The sequence below is a fragment of the Ambystoma mexicanum genome, chromosome 4p, assembly GCF_040938575.1.
Source record: "Ambystoma mexicanum isolate Mex_15411 chromosome 4p, UKY_AmexF1_1, whole genome shotgun sequence".
In the NCBI taxonomy this organism is placed as follows: Eukaryota; Metazoa; Chordata; class Amphibia; order Caudata; family Ambystomatidae; genus Ambystoma; species Ambystoma mexicanum.
In genome coordinates, this window is record NC_090927.1 from 807,735,655 (window position 1) to 807,757,895 (window position 22,241).

At 45.9% G+C, this 22,241-nt stretch overlaps 1 protein-coding gene across 1 annotated transcript in view; it reads right to left on the reverse strand.

The window, feature by feature from the left end:
- The window catches only part of CGA (glycoprotein hormones, alpha polypeptide), a 37,215-nt gene extending 17,707 nt beyond the window's left edge, over positions 1 to 19,508 (reverse strand). Inside the window, exon 1 of the mRNA XM_069605017.1 lies at positions 19,348 to 19,508. Within this exon, the coding sequence (XP_069461118.1) occupies positions 19,348 to 19,450 (103 nt within the window). The 5' untranslated portion in view covers positions 19,451 to 19,508. The remainder of the gene's footprint in view (positions 1 to 19,347) is intronic.
- Between the last annotated feature and the right edge of the window lie 2,733 nt (positions 19,509 to 22,241).

A 22,241-nucleotide genomic window follows, 5' to 3' on the forward strand; every position in this document is an offset into this window, starting at 1 on the left:
TCCAAGGTACCTCATGGAGGACACCCTTTTGAGGGGGGTCACCCCCACCCTCCAGATAAAGGAGATAGGATGCTTACTAGTCATAAACATCATTCTCTTAGACCTGCCTGCATTTATCTTTAGGATATGATCCCCAGCATACTGATGGAAAAGCATCAATTTCCTGAACAGCCCAATAGGTGTGTTATCAAATAGGACAACATTGTCAGCAAAGGCTAGCCAGTCCAAGACGAGGGTGCTTATTTTTACTGGGTTTGTTGTGCCTGCCTTCCACACCAAAGCCAGATCCTCCATGTACAAGTTAAAAAGAGTAGGTGCCACCACACAACCCTGTCTGAGCCCCACAAATGTTCTGAATGGTGCTGAGGTAACCCCCTCCCTGGTCAATCTGACTATAAGTGAAGAATCAGTGTGTAGTAATGCCAAGATCTGAACCATTTCCCTCAGCATATTACCTCGGAGTAGGTTGTTCCATAGGGTTGGCCGACTGTGTTAAAGGAACTGGACATATCAATGGAGGCCATGTAAACGGGCCAACCACGCCTCTTTTACCCGCTGCTGAGAGATGGGAAATAACTGTGGCGTTAAGGGAGGTCCCAATTCCCTGCCAAAACCCCACTTGATACCTGGAGAGAAGACTTAAAGACTTAAAGATTTGACCTGAGACGAAAAATCTCTGAGCATTAGCGAGGCAAATATTTTTACTAGAAGCGTCCAGGGGGTTAGTTTAAACAATCCATCAAAATGGCATTTGATTGCAATTTATTGTAAGGGGAAACACTTCTTTATAGTTTTGAGACTTGGGGGAAGATGGCATGGCCCATGGCCATTCTTGTACATAGGGATCCACCCAACTTACTGCAGCCATTGGCCAAGGGCCATTTTACCACAATTTTGTGCTGCATTTTTAAGGAGGGGTTTTGGGAATCGAGGTAGAGAACATCGAATTTGAGGCTCAGGGCCTTCGGGGCAGAAGGAAGGCCACATGGGATGCTGGCCTCCATAAAAAATGCCCCAATAAATGTGGTGAAATGCCCCCTTGGTGAGTTGTCCCAGATCGAATCCTTATGGCCATTCCCTCTCACTGCCTGCTCATCTCAGCACAAAACGCATCCTCCTGGTATCTCTAAAAGCTAGCTCTATCAAACTGTAAAATCAGACTTTGTGCAGTCTCGGGCCTCCCAGTGTTATTTTTAAGCAACCTGCTAAGAGTTAATGGCAGCTGTAAATGCTACCGTAATCAAAATGCCTTAACCAAGTGTGAATTCAGCCTCTTGATTTATATCTGTTCCTTGTTTCTTTAAAAAACCGAGCTTTGACAAAGCCAACAGTCTTAGCTTGCGTATATGTATTAAATAGGCAGGCGCTGCTTTCATGTGCCCAGGTAATCACACTATTCTCCAGCTGTTGCCATGGTATAGCCAGGTAGAACCATTATGCAGTTTCTTGGCCTCATTTTTTGAAAGACGCCTGCATCTGTGGTTGTGCTGCAGGAAAGTAAACCAAATATTGACTTGGAGTGAAGCAGGATTACTTTCAGGGGCCTTTCCTATGGGACAACAGGTCATGTACCTGACCGTGATCTAGGGGAGCAACCCGGAAAAAGTCAGTGTTTATGCCGATTTCCGGTTCCGGATGAACACAAGGAATCCGTCACATAAAAATGAGGATGCGCTCTTCGTCCCCAAGATCTGGCACGCCTCTAGTGATGGGGATCTGTTAGAATTGCTAATCGTTTGCGAGATGATCCCAATTCACTGCTAATTGCAGATGCGTGCTTCTCATGTGCAAGCAGCTGTGCGGGGCATCATGACTACACGATGACATTTTTAGTTCTAGTTATTTGTTGCAAGTGAAAAGTGCTTAATCAAGAATCGCTTTACAAGGACACGTTGAAGGCTGGAGCCGTCCCATTACTGATGCAATAGTTAATATATGAAACCATCTCATGGTAGAGAAGGAGCTGGATACTGTAAATGTAGACAGCGCATGACAGATGTGAAATACACCTTCAGTAATTAAAGAATGTACAGATAAAACAGTGTGACAAGGTTCAGGCTGCTGGATGGCACTGGGAGAGGCATGGGGGCCAGGCCCACCACCAGCTCCATTAAGTATGCCGCAAAGGGGGTACATAGTGGGTCCCCTAGGCCGCGCATTTCATCTTTGTTTATTTTGCATAAACACCCCTTCAGGGACACCCCTACCTGTTCATGTGAAGACCCCTTGTTGTAATGAGGAGGTTGCTGTTGTCCATGTTGAGAGATATGCTCTTTATAATGCAAGGGCAGTTCTTCCTAAAATGCCAACAAAACCTGTTAAGTTCATGTTACAACAAAGAAGGGATGGCAATAGCAAGGGGAAGAGTTCCATCGACAAACACAATGGGGGTCATTACGACCTAGGCGCAAAGGGATACCGGGCACCGGTAATGACACTGGTGCCGGTAATCCCTTTGCGCCCTATTCCAAGGTCCCTTTGCGGGTCCCTCCCTTAACGCCTGGTTTTAGGGATACCAGGGTCAATAACGGTACCGCAATTTATGGTACCGTTATTGATGCCTTCCCCCTTCCCATTGAGCCCCATGGGGGCTCAAATGGGAATGGGGAATAGCTTTTCAAATGGGGACTTACCGGTCCCGCCAAGGTCGTACTGGACCGGTAAATCCCCATACTACCAAGTCGGTGGCGGTACCGGTATTGGTGCTAGCCATGGCGCTTATTGCGCCATGACTAGCACGAACCTCGGAATGAGGGCCAATGCATTTACACAGCTGTGACTAGCTCCCACAAGCAAGACTATTTGGGGTTAAAGACCTGGTTTGTGCAAAGAAAATGTTTGTTCACTGCGCTTCCCCGCAAAGCTGCCCGCAAGCAGTGCTTTAAGTGAGGTGCTAAATCGAAGGAGGGCTTTCGTTAGAGGGCATGGCCTAAGTACACGTGTACTTAAGCCATGCCCCCTAATGAGGGTCCTCCTTGCAGCCCTTTCAACCAAGGAGACACAAGGTTAAAGGGTTGCCTGCCGAGGTCACTGACCCATGCAGGCAACCCTTTAACCATGGGGCTCCTTGAGTGAAAGGGCTGCATGTTGCCTCTTTATTCAGAAACAGGAGGAGGGGTGGGTTTCTCAGCCCTCCTCCTGTTTCTTAGTTAAGAGCTCTCACTCATCAGGCAGTCCGTTTAGCTGAAGCGCTGCGCAGTTAAAGGTCTGACTGCAGGTGTCAACAAAAGAAGAAGCAATGCCCTTTCTTTTTTCTAATCTGAAGTGCTGACACCTGCAGGCAACCCTTAAACTGTGCAGCGCTTCCGCTAAATGGGCTGCCTAAGGGGCTGGCGTGGCTGGGGATAGTAGGATCCCTGTTCAGAGACTGCCGGGGCTCTGCCCCAGCTAGTTCCTGCCCAGTTAAAGCCCTTCCCGCAATCCTCCCTTGCTTGCGTTTGTGGAAAGCAACTTAGAACAAGAAAGCGGACACTTACTCAAAGCTTGGACTCAGAAGTGGCAGTCGCAAGTGAGTAGCTCAATATGCAGATACTGATCGACTGAATCCAAGATGGTGACCACCCGAAGATTGAAATGAACAGGGGCAGAGGCAATTTTGATTTGATAGAGTTAGGACAGTGTCCCATGATGGCAAGTTGTGAAGATAGAGGAGGAGACAACAAGATAAGAAGAGTGACGATCAAGCGACAGTTTGGAGAAGGAAATGAACTCTGAGAGCAGGCATAGAGAAGAGCAAGGGAAAGGTTAGAGAAGCAGTGACAGAGAAAAGTGGAAGAAAGCACAGTAAGGACCAGGATGGAGTAATATGGACAAGCGGGGAGAAAGGCAGAGGAGGAGGCATAACAATACTGAAAGATTGAGCAGAGAGAGGCCAAGATATGGTTGTAGCTGCAATGGAAGGCGAGAGAGGAAAAGGGAAGGGGCCCCTCCATAGCCTATTCTGCATTAGTTTAGCCTTTATACCTTGTAACTTAGAGTCAATCAAACGGTCTGAGTTTGACCACGTGGTTCCTGGTGCACCGGTCCTTCAGCAACGGTTGTGGGGCATCTATCACTGATTGTCCAATCTGGCAGTACAGTGATGAAGCCACTGTGGATGCACTTTGATGAAAATCAGTGAGGAACTGCTGAAGCTGTGGGCAATGCCACTGTCCAGTTTGACAGAGGCATATCTCCGGTGGTGAAAGGTGCCGATGATGTTAGTGAGCACAGTGCAGGCGGAAGACATACTCATGCACGTTCACTTTCAGTGTCTTAGTAGAGGAGTTACAGGATCCGTCCTTTAGCAGCTCCAGGTCTCAAATGCTCTTGGTTGATGGGGCTCAGCAACAGATGCTCTTGCCTCTTTGCACAAGCTCCACATTAGGATGAGCAACAGGGCTTGTTTCTTTTGAAGACTTGCCCCTTGGCTGTTCCACTGGCCAAGATGAGGAGAGCACGATGCCTTGGTCTCTCTCTCTCTGTCTGTCTGTCTGTGTGTCTGGTAATTGGAGGTGAATTACAGCAAGCATTCAGACAGAGTTTGACCATCCGGAAGAGTCTTGGCAGGTTTCAGGTTCCGGAAGGGCCTACTCGTGATCTGCCTTTGGGTTGGCATCTTGCACTGTTCTTAGGGACATATCCCCAAGTGTTACAAAGACATGTAACAGGACCTCCACTTTTAAGTGGTGTTGGGTTTTGGTTTGGGTAAGGGTCCTCACCCCCACCACCTCTCATCATAGGGGTGCATCCATTAAAATATCCGGCAGCTCGCCAATTATTGGGGGCTGCTGCATTTAACTTGTGCTGGCCTGTTTCTCTGCCAATTCCCAACTGTGGGTTCCAGCTTGAACCCGGAAACCATTCACATAATTGTTCACAGTGGGTCTTGCCATTGCAGCCCACACTCTTCTAGACTGGCACTTGCCATGCCCGTGTACGGTTGCGCTTGTATCACATTCACTGACACATATGAACAAGGCCTGGCCATTGGACCCTGTATTGTTAGGGACCTTCACCCCTGGGCACTGCATGCTGCACCCACACAAGAAGCACAAAGGCTGCAACCAACTAGTGAAGCCCAGAAACAAAGACATATGAGGAGACAAGAAGATGGAACCAGGTGTACCCTGTCCCAGAGAGAATTGAAGTCCCTCCAGGGCAGTGTTCTTCAATCTGTGGGGCGCGCCCCCCTGGTGGGGCATGGCAACATGCCTGGGGTTAGGGGGGTGGGTACGAATCCCACCGCTTGAAGAACAATGAAATGCTGATAAGCGATTATCAGCAGTGGCCGGCAAGTGCTGACTTGCATTCAGCCTTTCAGTACGATGCTACTTTCAAGAAGTAAACAGGAATCTCCTTCCATGCTGTGTTCACTTCTTGGCAGGAGCACCTGACAAAGGCAGAATGCAAAGATGGCGCTTGCCGCAACATAGCCACTTTAGCAGTGTTGTGGCAAGCGCTGCCTTTGCATTCTGCCTTTCCGCATGGAGCTACTTTCAGGGATGAGAGGGTGAACTGCAACAGGAATGGAAGAAGAGACAAAATAGAAGGCAGAGACAGCAGAGGAGACGAGATGGGAGGAGAGGTTTAGACAGAATAGGAATTCGGCAGAATTGAAGGGGGAGAGAGGGAGACAGAGCAGGAGTGATGGAAGGAGAAAGTGCAGGAGTGAGACAGAACAGGGGGCAGGAGAGACATAATAGGAGAGGGTGCGGGACCGAGTGCTGGAATGGGAAAGGAAAGCATACAGATTGAGGGGGGAAGACTTTGTGAAAGAGGAGGAGAGTGAGAGTGAGAGAAGTTAAAGGGGATGTTAGAGGGCAGACAATTGCAAGGTAAGAGAATATGGAAATGAGAACCTAACATAGAACAGTAAGGGAAGAGACACAACAGGAAAAGAGGCAAGCAGAATAGGAGAGAACCCAAGAGACTGCAAGGGGGAAAAGAAAGAATTGTAGAGCCAAGAGGGAAAGTAGAAACTGCAGGAGGGAGAGAAAGAGAAGACACAAATCAAGAATGAAATGAAGACAAGAGACAGATTGAGGGGTTTAGAGAGACAACAGACCAAATGGGTGCAGGGCTAGAGAAGTAAGAGACAGACCCAGGGGAAGAGGAAAGAGGGTTTAAGGGCGCTAGAATGGAAGTGGGAAGTGTGGAAGGTGGGGCGATAAGAGACAGAATTTGAGGGGATGAAAAGGAAAGGGATATTGCAAGTGGTAAGGTGACATAACAGGAGAATGGCAGTCAAGCTCAGAGAGGAGGGATCCAGACCGAGCAGGTGCAGTAAAGAGAGAAAACAGCACAGAGTTAGGGATGGGAGAGATTGTGTAAGGAAGAAGTGTGATGCAGAAGGGATTAACAGAGAAGGAGACAGTGACAAGGAATTTAAAAAAGTGATAAGGATGCAAGGGAGTCTGCTGCTGAAACAAACTGTGTAAATCCCACCAATAGCAGCTAAAATGATTATGCTGCCAACGATCTCAATGTCCTGGCGCAGGGGGCCCTGACTAAGAAACTTTTCTGCAAGGGGGGCTTGGGATAGAACAGTTTGAAGACCACTGCTTTAGGGCATATACATTATTCACATTGCAAAACTCAGAAGCAGAGCCTTGCGCCACAGGGTGAGAATGGGATCCCATCAACTTAGAGAGAGTTACACTCAGCACACAAGACTCTGCCAACAATGTGCAGCAAAGAAAGGTCTCCATACATATAATTCCCTGTAATGTCAGGATAAGGTGCTGTCAGAGTTCCCAGAATGCACGTTCCAATAGCTGATCTAAAGAACCAGGATCAATCCCCTTGGACCGCGGTAGTAGGTATATGATGTCACCAACATAAAGACTCTTTATTGCATGTTCATTTGTACAAAATATTCTCTATTGTCTCTGTTGACCTACATCACAGCATCAATAGCTTTGTGCAGTGCTAAACATGTTTTATTATTTTTATGCAGAAATTGAATTGAAAAACCCTGATATGTTCTGAGCGGTGTACGTTGAATGCTGCGCGGCAGAAAACATTGAGGACGAAAACCTTGAGTGATTTAAGCCGAATTTCAACACACATATATGTGGTGGGTGGTTTGGGTTATAATTAATATGGGGGGAGTATGGAGGGGTGGGGGTCTCCCCCCGCATATACTTGCATTGAAATGACCGAAAAGAAAAAAAACTGGAGTTTTTCGTTCTCGATTTATTTATTTTCGTTGTAATCACAGCAATCCTTCTGAGCTGCATGGCTCTCTTATGTGGGAGTGCCTACGAGGAAAATTGCTGCCAGAGGGTTTATAATTCGGAATGAACCACGCCTCTTCTTAGAAAATATCTAACAATGAGCTACATGAAGAGGTACTGGTAACAAATGCAGGAGAAAATGGCGTCTTCTTATAACAGATACAACCCAGGAGGTCAACAAACAGAATTTTTAAGTATTAACCAAGAAAGAAGAGCATATTAGGAAACTAGTATCACCTAAGTACGTTAAAGAAGGAAATTAAAGAATGTAAGGATTACACCACGGGCGAGAGAAACAAAATACTAAAGAAAGTCTTGCTACATTCAGCCACACAAGAGTATACCCCAACGCAGAAGGTGCTTACACCAAAACACTACACTGTACCAACAAAGGTGAAAAACCCAAAAAAATAAAAGACGGGTACACAGTAGGGGCCAATCACATATATCGGACATGGATACCTCAGAGCTCAGCAGATAAGAAACCTAACACATTCATTGGCAGATAAGGATTCAGGGGAGAAAAATGGGCAAGATAATAAAATAGAGAGGCAGGATGGGCAACAAAGGAAATGGAAACAGCTGAAGGTGGAACAATGTCTATGAGCCATCATCTTTTTTAGGAAAGGGCAAAAGAGCAGAAAGGACTGACGAGGAACCTCAGCGAGTGACATGTGGTTGATGCCTGTAGTCAATCAATCTAACTACGTCCTGAGCAAAGTTGAGAAAGACAGACTAGAAAAAGGTTTAGGTTTTGTAATGTCTAACCAACATAATCCCTTCTTATGAAGAAAGGAATTTAACACTTAAGGTTTTAAAAGAGTTGAAGAGGTTTTGTTCTGAACATACAGATTATGTAAATGATAATGCTTTGGTCTGAGAAGTCCACCTATATTTATGCCCTCAGATCCAGTGGCATCCCACAATCGAAGATCTTTGTGTAGCGAATTGACTTCTGCCCTGCAGGAGTACAAAGATAAGTAGAGGCTAAAATACCCACTTAACCCTCCCACCTCTACAAACCAAGTGCCAACACAATCATATAGGTAAAGCAGGCACAAGAAAGAGTTATACCTTTGTCGCCTTTGTGGTAACGTGAACTGAGGGAAGGCTATTCTCTCAAGAGGGGTATGAATGTGGTTCCGTAGCAACCCAAAAAGCGAAGTAGAACAGTCCAAAATAAAGGAATGTCCAATCAAGGCTCTATAAAAATATAAATACTTTCATTAAACACACCATGTACAATAATAACTAACTAGAAAACACTACACAAAACCCACCCCTGAGGAAAGAACACATAATAAGCAAAGATAGCCAGATTTAGCACTCTGAGTAATGAATCAGGGGTGTAAGGCAAGTAATAACCACAATGTTCTTTAAAAAGATATGTTGTTGGGGTGCAAAAGGAATATAGGTTACCTACCTAGTCTTTAGGGCCAAAAAATGGATCATGGGGACCAGGTAGCAGTCAATAATAACTGTTTGCATTTCTTGGTGGTCCGGCAGCACAAAACCAGAAGTCTTGGCGTTGTGTGAGGGATTCAAAGATTTGGAGAGTGCAAAAGGTAGCACTGGAAGGTCCTGGTGGTTTGAATGGTCAAACAGTTCTTGAAACACAGCTCCAAGCAGTTAATGGCAAAAACAGTTGTCTTGGCTCTCAGAATGCTGTGAGTCCCAATCCAGAGGCTCACGGACAAATATGTCATTTTCTCGTGCTCACAAACACAGAGCAGGCTGTGTTGGTGAGGTCTGCTATGCCAGAGGTCAGGGGATTACTACAAACTCACCCGTTCAGATCCTAAGGGCCCTACAACCCTGCCCCCAGAACACACGGAGGATTCAGCCAAGGGCAAGTTAGAACTGTCGTTTATTACAAAAACCGACAGGGATCATACAGGACATTTAACAATCTCCAGAATCACACTTTCCAAACTTGTGTGGACCTTTTTTGATACTGAATGGAGTCACAACCTCCCTGAAAAACCTATTATAACCTTTGGTTGAGTGCTCGGATAGGTATGCACTATGGATTGCCCTTATAGATCTTACTCAATTGGCCCCACCATGTCAGGTGGCTGGCCTGCCCCTTCCCCAAGAAACTATCTATTACATTGGTGCAGGGTCGCAGGATTTACATTGGCCCTTGCCCCCTGCCACCCACCCCTGGATTTCTGTCCCCTGATTGGCTGGAACTGGTCTCAGCGCTCTGTGCACCTCTTCAAGGTGGCGACAAATTACAGTGTGTACCCGATGTATCTAATAGCAGTACCACTTTTGCCTGTGAGAGTGCTCTCCATGTTGCAATGTTGTTAACTTGTTCATGTTTCACTTCACTTCTGTGGTGCTGAGAACTGTTTGTCTTCTCACCGAGGGTGAATACCCACAGGGACGTCATTTAGGGGTCGCCAGCAGTCGCAACTCCGACCTCTGAGGTCTCCCTTGCGACCTCTGTGGTCAACCTTGCAACCTCTAGAAAAGAAAATAGAATTTTATAAAAAAAAATTTGTAATGCAAGCTCATGGGCTGTGGCCAGCACCATGTGGCTCTTTAGTTCTAGAGTGGCTGGCTTTCTTGTTAAAGCCCCTTAAAAAAAGAAGAAAAGGAGTGACACAAGTCTAACACTTTCAGCACTGACACTTAATAAGAAAGATTAGGAATACCAAATAATGTGTCTTTCTGGAATTCTATACAATAATTGCTAGACTCATTAAAGGTTTATTTCAGGCACACTTCAGGGGGTGAGTCACTGATATAGTCTGTTCTTAAACGCCTCAACTCAGCCTTTCATCCTTCTGAGGTCGATAAATGAGTACCAACACAGGTTGGGTGATATTGGGTGTATATTTTTTCTATATAAAGCGCTTAAGCGTAAGTGCTATATAATAACACATCATTATCATTTGGTCATGGACGTCTGCTTGCATTCACAGTATTTTGATAATATGGGCCTATACACACTGATCTAAACAATAAATTTGGCCATCCATTCTTGTATGAAATGTACATCACAATATAGTGATATTGTAACCATATTTTTGTAGTGTACAATGCTATGTGATAGCACTTCCTTACTGTGATAGCGCAGTCAGGGATAACTCACTTGGAAGTCAGTTATCCCTGACTGCGGAGAGGTGATCTGACCTGTGGCACTGCAGTGGCTAAAAAGCCTTCATAGAGCAGAGGACAGCAAATTGGTTCTTCAGAAAAGCTGTGTCTGGAGTGGTGGGGGGCGAGCCAAATATGCTTCAGTGAAATGAGGGGGAACCGAAAAGTGCTACCCTCCTGCCGTAGCAACCATGGTAGATCCGAGGACAGGCCAGAGACAAGATGACTTGCGAGATGACTGATGTGGAGCCTGTGATGACTGAGCAGGGTGGGGTAAAGAACCAGATCATTGCTATAGGCCTGTGAGTGTGAAGAAAGAGTGAGAGACTAATGGAACCAGTCGTTAGAGTGGGGGTAGGGAAAAGAAGCCAACAATGGTCTGAATGAAGAAGAGAGGGAGAGCCTGAACGGATGTGCTTGAAAGTTGGGTAATGGGACAGATCCAAGCAGAAGAAGGTGAGACTGAGCCAGCCCGACTCCAACCCAGGAGTCCTCCAGGGCAAAACCTCAATCCAAGAAACAAAGCTTTGTCTTGGGAGCTGGAGTAATAGGCTCTAGAGCACCTTGGCAGAGAGAATTCTGAGCAGGTGTATCTAATGAGAAATGCTTCCTATTCAGTATGTGAGTTCATAGAGCAAACTGAGAAAGGCATTACCGCAGGAAATGCTGGAGGATGGGGATCAGAGTACAAGTTCCTAGAGGAAGCTAAGAAAGTCATTTGTAAAAGATATGCTGTAAGGTGGGATTTAAATTACTTACTGGAAGTGATACTGAATTGTGGGACTCAGAGTACTAGTTCTTATGATGAGTCAAGAAAGTAATACTGTGATGAAATGCTGCATGCTGTGACTGAGAGGGCAAATACTGAGAGTGAACCAAAAAAGTCATACCAATGCGAAATGCTGCATACCAGCAAGCATAGTATACACCTGTGCACTGCTCATCGGTAGCCTGATTGCAGTACCTGCCATACAATGGCACAGAAAAGGTTCAGGTCACACGTGTCCCCTTGACAGCTGAAGTGACGTCCAAAGTCACTGCAGCACAGGGCTAACATTTAAGATATGCACTCTGTGCCAGAATATTGTGATTATGGCTAGCCCATGCTGGTGGCAGTGTAAACTATAGAAATAAACCTTGCCTGAGTTAGGGTGTGGTGCTTGGCACTGCTCATAATCATTGCAGCTGCATCCAATTTGATATCACACATGTCACCCAGAACAGCAGTGGAAGGTGTTGTGTATTCTGAGTGGATAGGCTGTTCCTGCCAAGTGACAGAACAGGAACCTGAATGGCCATGCCCTTTCTGCGATCTCTTTATGAGGTTAGGTAACACCCTCCTCCAGAGACAGCCTCTCAACAGGAACTGTCCTAGTCCCAGGAATCAAAGGAGCAGACCCATTGGAAAGGAGTAGCCTGACACCAGAATGCTGCACACCAAACTGACCTTTGAATCTATTGAGAAGTGAAGGGGTGGAGAAGTCTAGAGAGGGAGTGTGCTGTACAGTTGGGGGAGGTTCAACCATCTTGTTTCTCTCTGCCACTCTCTTTCCCTTTACTTGATCTAGCACAAAGCACTTTGGGTGTGATGTCAGAAGGGCAAGGCCCACTCATTTAAAGAGATGGGATTGAACCCCTAAAGCATGCTAGCACAGTGCAATCACCGGTGGGCCTTTACCTTTAAAAGAAGGGGTATCACAACACATCTTTGAATCCTCTTTTGGACTTCAAGCCTTGAATATTTCATTGGATCCTGTTGAGAGAGGATTCCTTTCCAAAGTCCTCCAGTTGTGAGGTGAAGAGAGATGGTCTAAGGCAGAGGTAAGCTCTGTCCCTTAACTATCCAGAGGAACCATTGGGGTCGAACATGCTGCTGGAACAAGATCTGCCTCTCTGCCAGCCACAGCTGTACCCAGGACATCACCATGTTGAAGGACCCCTGCAGTGGTGTGCCAGCTGAAGAGAGGGTCCCAGGAATGCCTCCCTCGTCCCCATGAACATGACGGCCCGAAGAGTCAAGAATGCACAAAATCACTCAATATGCGGACAGCCCCCAGGAGCACCAGTGACTGCCACCTATGTAGAGAAATACTCTCTCAAGCAGCCATTCAAATCTTATCCAGTGAATGTCTCTATGGATACAGGTGCTTCAACAGTAGTTTTAGGGATGACATTGACTAATGCTGAAAAACCACTGTGCTGACATCATTAGTGACACCATGACACAGCGACGTTAGTCATGAAGCACACTTGCAACCATGCACAACAGTACACAAACACACACTTGTATACACGAAGAACATGCTTACACAGTTCTGTAGACGGAGAACATATACATATGCATACTGTCAAAAGCTTTTATTATTTCTTTCATCAGGCAAAGGCAGAAACGCTGAATGCATGGCAACAAAGAGATGCAGAGCAAGCTTGCAGATGATTATGGCAGCTAACCCTATGGAACAACAGGATCACATAAGGAGCCTGGCACGACGAAATATAACTAACCTATAGGAAACATAGCACGACATATGTGTGCAGAAACCATAGTGTAAGTATCCCAAAGATCACATAAGGCCTCAAGCTGCAGGATGAGAGAGGAGAGAAAAAGTAGTCCCATGCTGCAAAGAGGAGGAAGGCCAGGGCTCAAAGCCATGGTCAGACACAAGCAGCACATTCCAAACGTAAACGAAAAAGGGGACATCTACAGAAAAACAGAATAAATCCTCATAATTGCAGACCAGAAGAGCTCGATTTCGTGGTCCTCAACCACTTGATGCGGCCAAACTAAATAATGGGTATTCAGGGACGTCATTTCACCAAAATGCCTGGGGTAGCGGAAGTGACATCACAGGACCCTTGACCCCTGGTGACCTCACAGGAAGTGATGTCATTTGACCCCACCCCAAAGTGATATTGCGGGATGCGATGGAACGCAACCTTTCACCCGTTGCACTGCAGAGAGCAACCTCATGACATAAGTTGCCTATATAGTGGTTCTGAAACCTGAGAGAGACCAGGCCAGCAGGGTGTCCGGTTAAAGGTTTGAATCCAAAAGGATCGAATGCCATAGGGTCGAGTCAATAGGACCTAAAATAAAAGGGTCGATTTTTTTTAAAATATATCTTTTTTTTGGGTTTCCGTATAGAAAAAAAAGTGTTTTTGACCACAAAAAAGTGGGTTGGGGGGGCCCAAAAAAATTGATCCTTTTGTTTTCGGTCCTTTTGATTCGACCCTATTGTATTTCGATCCTTTTGCTTCAAACCTTTGACCTATAACCGGCCAGCAGCACAGTAGCTGAAATCCTGTCACCTCACTGACAAAATCCAGTTACAATTGTCAAGGCCTGGAGATGGCTGAATTGTCTGAGATTATTGATTTAGAGGAGCAGGAAACAGGAGGGAGGACACTGCTCCTGGAGAAGCAACTGACTTCATCTGTACAACTGCAGAGGTTCCTTCTGAGAGAGCCAAGGGACTAAACCCTGATACCAGCAAATACCCTAAGGATATCCTAATGAATACTATGGATGAAGGTAATGCTCAAATTGGATGGCTCAAAGAAACCCTCACAGAATTAACGGCAGGAAATTAGAAGATCCAAAAACAGTGCCTTTTAAATCCAGGCTGGAGAGACCGATGCCTACTGCATATTTCACCGAGCCATCTGGGAGCAAGGTCCAGGATACCTCTGTAAAACTTATCCACGAACACTGCCCTACTAGAAGCCTGGGATCATTGCCCAGCAAGAAGCTTCAGGCTATCACAGCCAAGAGAATCTGCCATGTTGGAAAGTCAATTTCATTCCAAGGTCCAAAAGGTTTCACACCTCCCCAACAATGGTGGAAGACCACAGGAAATGTAGGAAACTGCTAAAGCACAAACTATTTCAAACAAGCCTTCAACACTTAAAAGCCTCATTTTGGTTTCCGGAAAATGACACAGAGCGATGAACTTGTCTCTGCATGTTTTTTCATCTCTGTGCTATTTTGAGGGGGATTCTATGCACACAGTGGGCGTGAAGCGGGAAATCTGCACAGTGCATTTCCCCACTCTGTCAGCATCTGCAACCAAATCCCATTTTAATGCAGAGGGGGCTTGGATCCACTCTTTTGCATTGCTGAAGAGCAGGCAAAGCCCCAATTATGGGTGCCATTACAGACCACCACTGTCATTCACACATGCATGCAAGGCAATCATTCTGGCGCATCCACCACACAATGTGATCTAAGGCATAGGAACCCTGAAAATGCCCAGGTTTCCACACCTTACACTGCATCATGACACCATCAGTGAGCAAAATTTCTCTGAAGGAGGGAGCATCGTGGAAGCGGTTGCGGGCCCACGCAATCTGACAGATTACCTGTCTTCAAGAAAATTAGCCTGTTAATACTGATATTTACAGTAACAATTTTGGTCATGCTCCAGCATTTACTTTACTACATCAGCTTTTATTTTGTCTACTCTAATCTACTATTTTTGTTGACTGATTATTTAGCTTAGATTATGTATTCGTCTGGGTGGGGAGTACAGCACTTACTCACTTACTGTACTCCATTAAAATCCTACCACTCTTATTATTTTACATAATATAGCATACAGATGTTAGCCAGCTAGTAAGTAGTTTTCCAATCACTTCTGTGTCCCAATTGTGGGTGGTTCTCCATTTACTGCTGTATCTCATATTTAGGTGTTTTCTACCTGCTGCTGTGTCTCAAGTTTGGGCGTGTTTTCCCACTTGCCGGGTGTCTCAAATCTAGGTGTTTTATGCTTACTGATGGTACTGATATAGCTCAAATTTAGGTGTTTTTTCCCACTTGCCAGGTATCTCAAATCTAAGAGTTTTGTGCTTGCTCCTGTGTCTCAAATGTGGCAATGTTTCCCCCTGCCGCACCGTGTGCCAGTACTAGGGGTCTCCACACTGCTACTGTGTTCAAATCCAGGTGTTCTTCCATTAGCTGCTCCGGAGTGGACTGCAGCGAAGAAGAGAGGCGCCTGAATGGGAGGGGTGGTTTTTGAAACCTAGGGTATATCCTTCCCTATAGAGGGTCAAAGGGGAAATAGTGGAGGGAGATGGGTTCGACTTAATTGGACTACTGATAGAGGGCCAAATATGGAAACAGGGGAGAGAGAGGCGTCCCAATCTCGGAACAGATGGACGATGCAGGTGGGGTGGGTGCCCTGATTTTATTAGATCTGTCAGCGGTATTTGACACCGTTGTCCACCCCACCTTGCTTGCTCGCCTGTCTCAAATTGGCATCTCGGGCCAGGTCCTGGCATGTTTCTCTTCTTTCTTGGCTGATCGCTCTCAGGTGATGTCTCTTGCTTCTTTTCTTTCTGGCTCCTTCCGCCTGCCCTACAGTGTTCCGCAGGGCTCTGTCTTGTCACCCATTCTTTCCAACATTTACATCTGGTCTTTGATCTGTCTCATCCGCTCCCTTAGCTTCAGATGCTTCTCCTATGCCAGCGACACCCTGATCCTGATATAGTTAGATCTTAACTGGACTGAGGTGTCATTGTGCCTCCATCAGTGCCTGATTGCTGTAGGTGAGTGGATGAGCCGCAACTGGTTGAAATTGAATGAGAACAAGGTTAGTTGATGGTGGTAGGAGCCCCCCCTGATCGCACTCTTTGGGTGTCTTCTTTCGGGCATCCTTCCCTGCTCGCCCTTCCAGTTCCTGTGACCAAAGTGAGGAATCTCTGAGTAATTATCTCTACCTCTCTTTCCAAGAATGATCAAGTGTCTTCTGTATGTAAGGTTGGTCATTTTCACCTTAAAACGTTAAAGAAGGTGCTTCCTATGCTACCGGCTGTTCTTCATCCTCCGGTGGTTGCTGCCTTGTTGTTGAGCAGAGTCGACTATTGTAATTCCCTATATCTGGCACAGCCCAATGGCATGTTCCAACGGCTCCAGCGTCTTCAGAATCTAGCTGCCCAGGTGGCCACAGGGTCTCTTTATGGGGCCCATATCTCCCCTGTGTTACGCACCCTTCATTGCCTCCCAGTTATGCAGTGGATTAAGTTTAAGGATCTTTGCATAGTACACGGGGCATTGCATGGACAGGGGGTTGAGTATCTCCAGGCTTAATTTACTCGTTATCTCCTACCCGTTCTTGTTGCTCAGCCCCTGCTGGCCTGCTGTTGGTTCCCATTTTTCATAGGTCACGCATTGGAGGACGTGCTTTTTCAGTTGTAGCTGTTCAAATGTGGAATGACCTACCTTTGACACTTAAAAACCTGTCTAACCATCTGAGTTTCGGGAAAGTGCTTAAAACATGCCTGTTTTAGTTTCCTCTGCTTTGGCTCCTCACTACTCTCCTCCCTCTCTAGCACCAAGATACCTTTGGGGTAATGTTGCGCTCTACAAATTACATTAACTTAACATAACATAACATAGGATACATGGAACACATCCCCCTCGAGGAACTTGTGGGGGTGGTAATTGAGGCACACCAAAGGTGAAGGGATATGGGCGGCACTTAGAACACCATGGGTAGGAAAGGGTACTGCCACTAACCAACCCTACTAAAAACCCACCCTTCCGCATACACCTCTCAAACTCTGAACTAAACACAACCATACCTCTACAGCACAACAAACCGCACACACTTCACTACATCACAACAATGAAACAAACCCCACATCGCCTCACCCAACAGCATGTGGCGACTACCAAACAAAAAACACACCTATGCTCAGTGAAGAACTATAAATACATAGAGGTCTATCCAATGCACCTACCACTAATTTCTGTTACTAACATTGAATTCTGCCGAGGACAGCGCATGCAAGCTATCAAGAGCTTAATATAGGATCCAAGAATTGGAAGGTTTCCAATAGCAACCCGAATTTCTCAAAGTCAATGTACTTAGAAAAACATTTGTGAGGTATAGTTGTGGTTAGAGAAGAGTAACAATCAACCAGTGGGTTTGGAATTAAGTGGAGGATGTATCTTTGAGAGTATGCTAAGCCCTGACGAAGACCTAATCTGTGAAGGTCGAAACACGTGTTGGTAAAACCAAGCACATTATGAGAATACTATAATGTATTAAATATCAAGTTTGAAAAACAAAGGACTCACATTCAATGTTTGTAATAGAAATTGAGTGGTAGGCGCATTGGATAGACCCCAATGTCTTTATAGTTCTTCTCTAAACCGCTCATAGGGGATTTTTGAGCCTTTGGGTTTTCTGGTCCATGCTGATACACCACATACGTTCGAAGGCGTAGTAGCTTGTATGATTTAGTATCTAATCTATCAATGAGTGTTTTGGGCAAAAGAGTAAGAATCCCAGGATCTCTATCTACTAGATGCTCAGTGAATGTTGTCACCTGAACTGAAGCTGCCAACATCACATCATAGCTCTCTTGCTCTTTTCTCCCGCTCAGTACTAACTTGCCCTCCTTGCCCTTTGCTTTACAGATCCGCCAGAGCTAATGAAGCTGCTCGAGCTGTACAACAGTCAAATTCATCGAGCTTCAAATGAATGAGTCTAGCTGCAAAAAGAGAATGTGGCTGTGCAAATGAATGAGTCCAGTTACACAATGACCTTCCTCTAGCTGCGAAAAATAAATAATCCAGCAACAACAGCCAATGGAGCTGTCCCAAAAACTGACCTAGGTGCAGAGAATGAATCGAGCGACACGATGAATCATTATATCTGCAAGAGTCAATGTAGCGCTGCAAAAATTCATGAATTCCTCTAACCGCTATCACCAAATGCATAGTCTGCATAGGAAGTTTACCGTAATGTCTTTTTCGTTTTTTCCTTTTCTGAGTGGCACCAAGTAATTCATCTATGTAGATTGCTCCCGTTCTTTGGTAAATAATCGTATTTCTTTATTCTAATTATTTTTGACATTTTCAAATATGCAATCGCAAAAAATGTTTTAACAGATTGAACCCAATTCGCCACAGTTCACATGAATGGAACCTCAGTTTGCGTGACAACAGTGAGGAGCATTTCAAATGCTACATAACCTGAAGTGGAAGAACGGAAGGGATATGGGCAAAGGGGCAGATGAGTGTAGGCCCGGGGAGGAGGGGTGTGGGGAAGAGGAACGGTCTACACTCCTGTTGCTACTGCACTCGTGACAGCTGCCTCCTTTAATCAGGCAAACAGGCTTGATTCAGGTGCAGCAGTATGATATGATATGTTATTTTTTATAAAACGCTTAATACCCAGAGGATTCTAAGCACGAACCGGGGGATCGAACATGGCAAGCACGTTGCCCCTGAGCTATCCTCCCGAGACTCAGATGTCAAGATGTTAGACACCGAAGATGGCGGACGAGTAGAGCGCCCATTAGTTTGGGCTGATTGATGGAATAGCAGTTCATTGTCAGCAGTTGCCGTGTACATGGCAGAGGAAATCCACGGGAGTCTGTGTTGCATGCAAAGCATTCTGTACTCCATGCATGCCTTCGCTTGCAAAGTATTACAGGCCAGTAAGATACACCCCGATGCCAAACCTTGTCTACATAGTTCTAGGGGCACGGGGAGAGCAGAGTCTGCCCTTTCTGTGTGAAAGGTGGGCACACTCTGCAGCTCCTAACCCAGCGATGTGAGTACCTGGGCATATCATTACGAACCTGTGTTGCTTCCAAGACAAATGTGTTGCCCCTGAGCTATCCTCCCGCTACCATAGGTACGATGGCAATTCTAGGTAAATGAGTAAGTGCTGGGGCATTTGACTGCATTACTGAAACACCCTAGCAATAGCTGGCATGTGATATGAGAACGAGAGTAAACAATGGCAGAACCAAAACATGTGCTAGCTACCAAATGGCGAATCCCTAAACAAAAGATACAACTATTGGCTGTGTCAATGCTTGTTTCTGTGGGTATGTGAAATTCTGCTGCTGTGGTTTTCACCTTTGGGGATTGGCTTTGTTTGTACACAGAGGTCACAGCATAGCAGTACACAGCAGCTTCCATCTGTTAGGACTAGCGCCTGCCGCGTGACTGGAGTCCACGCGGAACACGTGGATCACCACGTATCCTCTGTTCTAGATATGTGAGACTTACCGGGTCGCATGACAGATTTTTCCTCTGGATAAGAATGTAGAACGTGAATGAACACAGACAGCATGGCCAGAATGACAGCTAGATATTTTCCATAGCAATCCATCCTTTTCTGTAAATATAAAGAAAAAGGTGCCTGTTAAAAACAGAGCTCCCGGTTTCATTTCATGCTACTAAGAACTGTAAATACAGAAACCGTCAGGCGGAAATGAGTTTCCAAATATAAAAAAAGAATGCTGCCGACTTTCCTGGAAGGTGAAACAATAAAACGCACCAGAGGTCAGTTACCAATCATGCAACGTGGTCTGCGTGATAAAGCAGGCCAGGCTAAAATGGACGCACACCCACCCAACCCATAAATAGGCATTGGCCCCCAGCATAAATGTGGGCGGGGGGCTGTTGACAGGATATGCATGTGATGAGGGTTAGAGTATGCTTTTTGCACTTATTTCAGAGCCGTTTAGCACATTTTTTGCAAGTGACGGCTGGTTAATTATTTAATTGGAGGGGTGTAAATATTTGTCACAAATGTGCATGAGGGGCCGAGCGTAGCGAGGGTGCCCAACCAAACCAAGTGGACTTTGGGGGGTCGCCCCCCATTAATTATTTTTTAATAAAGAGTTCAAATAGTGCATTATAGACATTGTTGAAGCCTAGACGCCCTGCCCATGAGCGCTCCTCCTATCGCCCACTTTCCCTGATCAACACAGACGCTAAGATCTACACAAAAGTACTTGCTACCAGATTGTTGCCCAAAATGACCACCCTAATACACCCCGACCAGTGCGGCTTCATTCCAACGAGGTCCACAGCCTTAAACTTACATAGACTATTTAGCATCATAGCACAGATTAATCCGGAAGTGCAAGCGGTGGCTATATCATTAGACACTGAAAAAGCATTCGATTCGGTTTCATGCACATACGTGTTCGAGGTCCTTAACAAATTCGGATTCGGCCCATACTTTAAGCAATATGTCAGATTGCTCCATACCGCACCCAAAGCTAGGGTCCTAACAAATCGCACTCTATCCAGCCACTTCACTCTACACAGGGGTACTAGACAGAGGTGTCGCTTTTCCCCCATCCTTTTTGCCCTCACGATCGAACCGGTGGCGGCTGCGATCAGACTGGAACTAGAACTGAGGGGCATAAAGATGGCCGGTGTTTACCAATCCATATCACTATATGCGGATGATGCACTATTGTATATACGTGAGCGAGAAAGGAACCTAGCTCTCACACTGACAGTGATAGAAGATTTCACCACACACTCAGGCTATAAAATTAACACCGCTAAGTCTGAAATCTTTCCGCTGACACAGGCTACTATCTGTCCGACACACAAGCATGGCTTGAGATGTGCCCCTAACCATATCAGATACTTGGGAATCCTGGTTTCCAGAGACAAAACTTCCATATATGTAGATAACTACGAATCCTCATTACAGACTATCCATACCAAACTCCATATTTGGGCTAGACTTCCCATAACACTCGCCGGCCGAGTCACGGTGCTCAAAATGGTAGTGCTCCCCGAACTCCTGTACATCTTCAGTAATGTTCCAATATGGCCAGGCAAACCCTTCTTTGAGAACCTATGCTCCATGGCGACCACCTTCATATGCAATGGGGGAGCCAATAGGCTGAAATGGGACAAACTAGTGGAACCCTATGAAATGGGTGGCTTCGCCGCACCCGACTTTGAGCTGTACTATCAAGTGGGCAGGCACAATATGCTAAACACTGGCAGGACCCCACAGATAGCGCACCACATGTCCCCATCGAACGGCACTCGGTCCGCCCATCAGACCTGAGATCCATAATTTTCGCGAGATCTCATAAAGACGAATGTAAATTTGACCCTGCATCTTGCACAATCGCGGCATGGGCCGCAATCAGTAAGCGGCTCCACATAGACATGCCCTATGACTCACAAGCCCCGTTATGGAACTTTCCAGGCATTAAGCCAACATACGACATTAGCATACAGAAGGCCTGGATCCCGGAAGGCGGATTTAAAATGAAAGCCATGTTCCCAGACGGTAGATTCGGAACCCCAGAGGACTTTGCGGACACAGTAGGAAAAAACCAACTTGTCACCTTGCAATACCACCGTATGAAGGCAGCATTCAAGAAACGATGGCCAACATACCCAGTAGAGCCGCCAGAACACGCATGTTATCAATCAGTGTATTCACAAACAGGTACAGGGGTGTCCAAACTATACAACATAGTTCAAACACACACGAAATCGGCGAACAACATCAAGGCCTCATGGGAAAAAGATATAGATGCAACAATAGAAGAAGGGAAATGGTCCAGTTTCTGTCTCCTTACTAGGAAGGTATCGCTGAATGCGGGCCTAAGGCTCATACAGTTCAAATTACTGAATAAACTCCATTATACCCAAATCAAAATGGTGAAATTTCATAATTCTGTATCTGGAAATTGCCCGAAATGTAGCAGCCCCCGTGCGGATGCATCCCACATGTACTGGGCCTGCCCCCTGATAGCCGGATTATGGCGTGAAGTGGCGAACATCTTAGAAGACATAACACAAATCCCAGCGCAGCTCAATCCTCAAAAATACCTCTTCGGTGACATAGGGAAAACCCCAGAAAAAAACAGGAGATTGTTTAACGTAGCCTTCGCAGCAGCTAAGAAGTGTATTCTGCAAAACTGGAAGAGTAGCCATGCCCCACGCGCAGAACAATTCCTTACAACCTTCACATATATTAATGTATGCGAGGAAACTTATATAGGAATGGTGTCCCCACCTTGCAGACCGAAAGACATTTGGACTCTGTTCAGAACATACCTGGGTGCCACCCCACCGGACATGGAGAACTCTGATAGTAAAAGAACTGACCACAAAGCCCATCAATCCGTAACCGT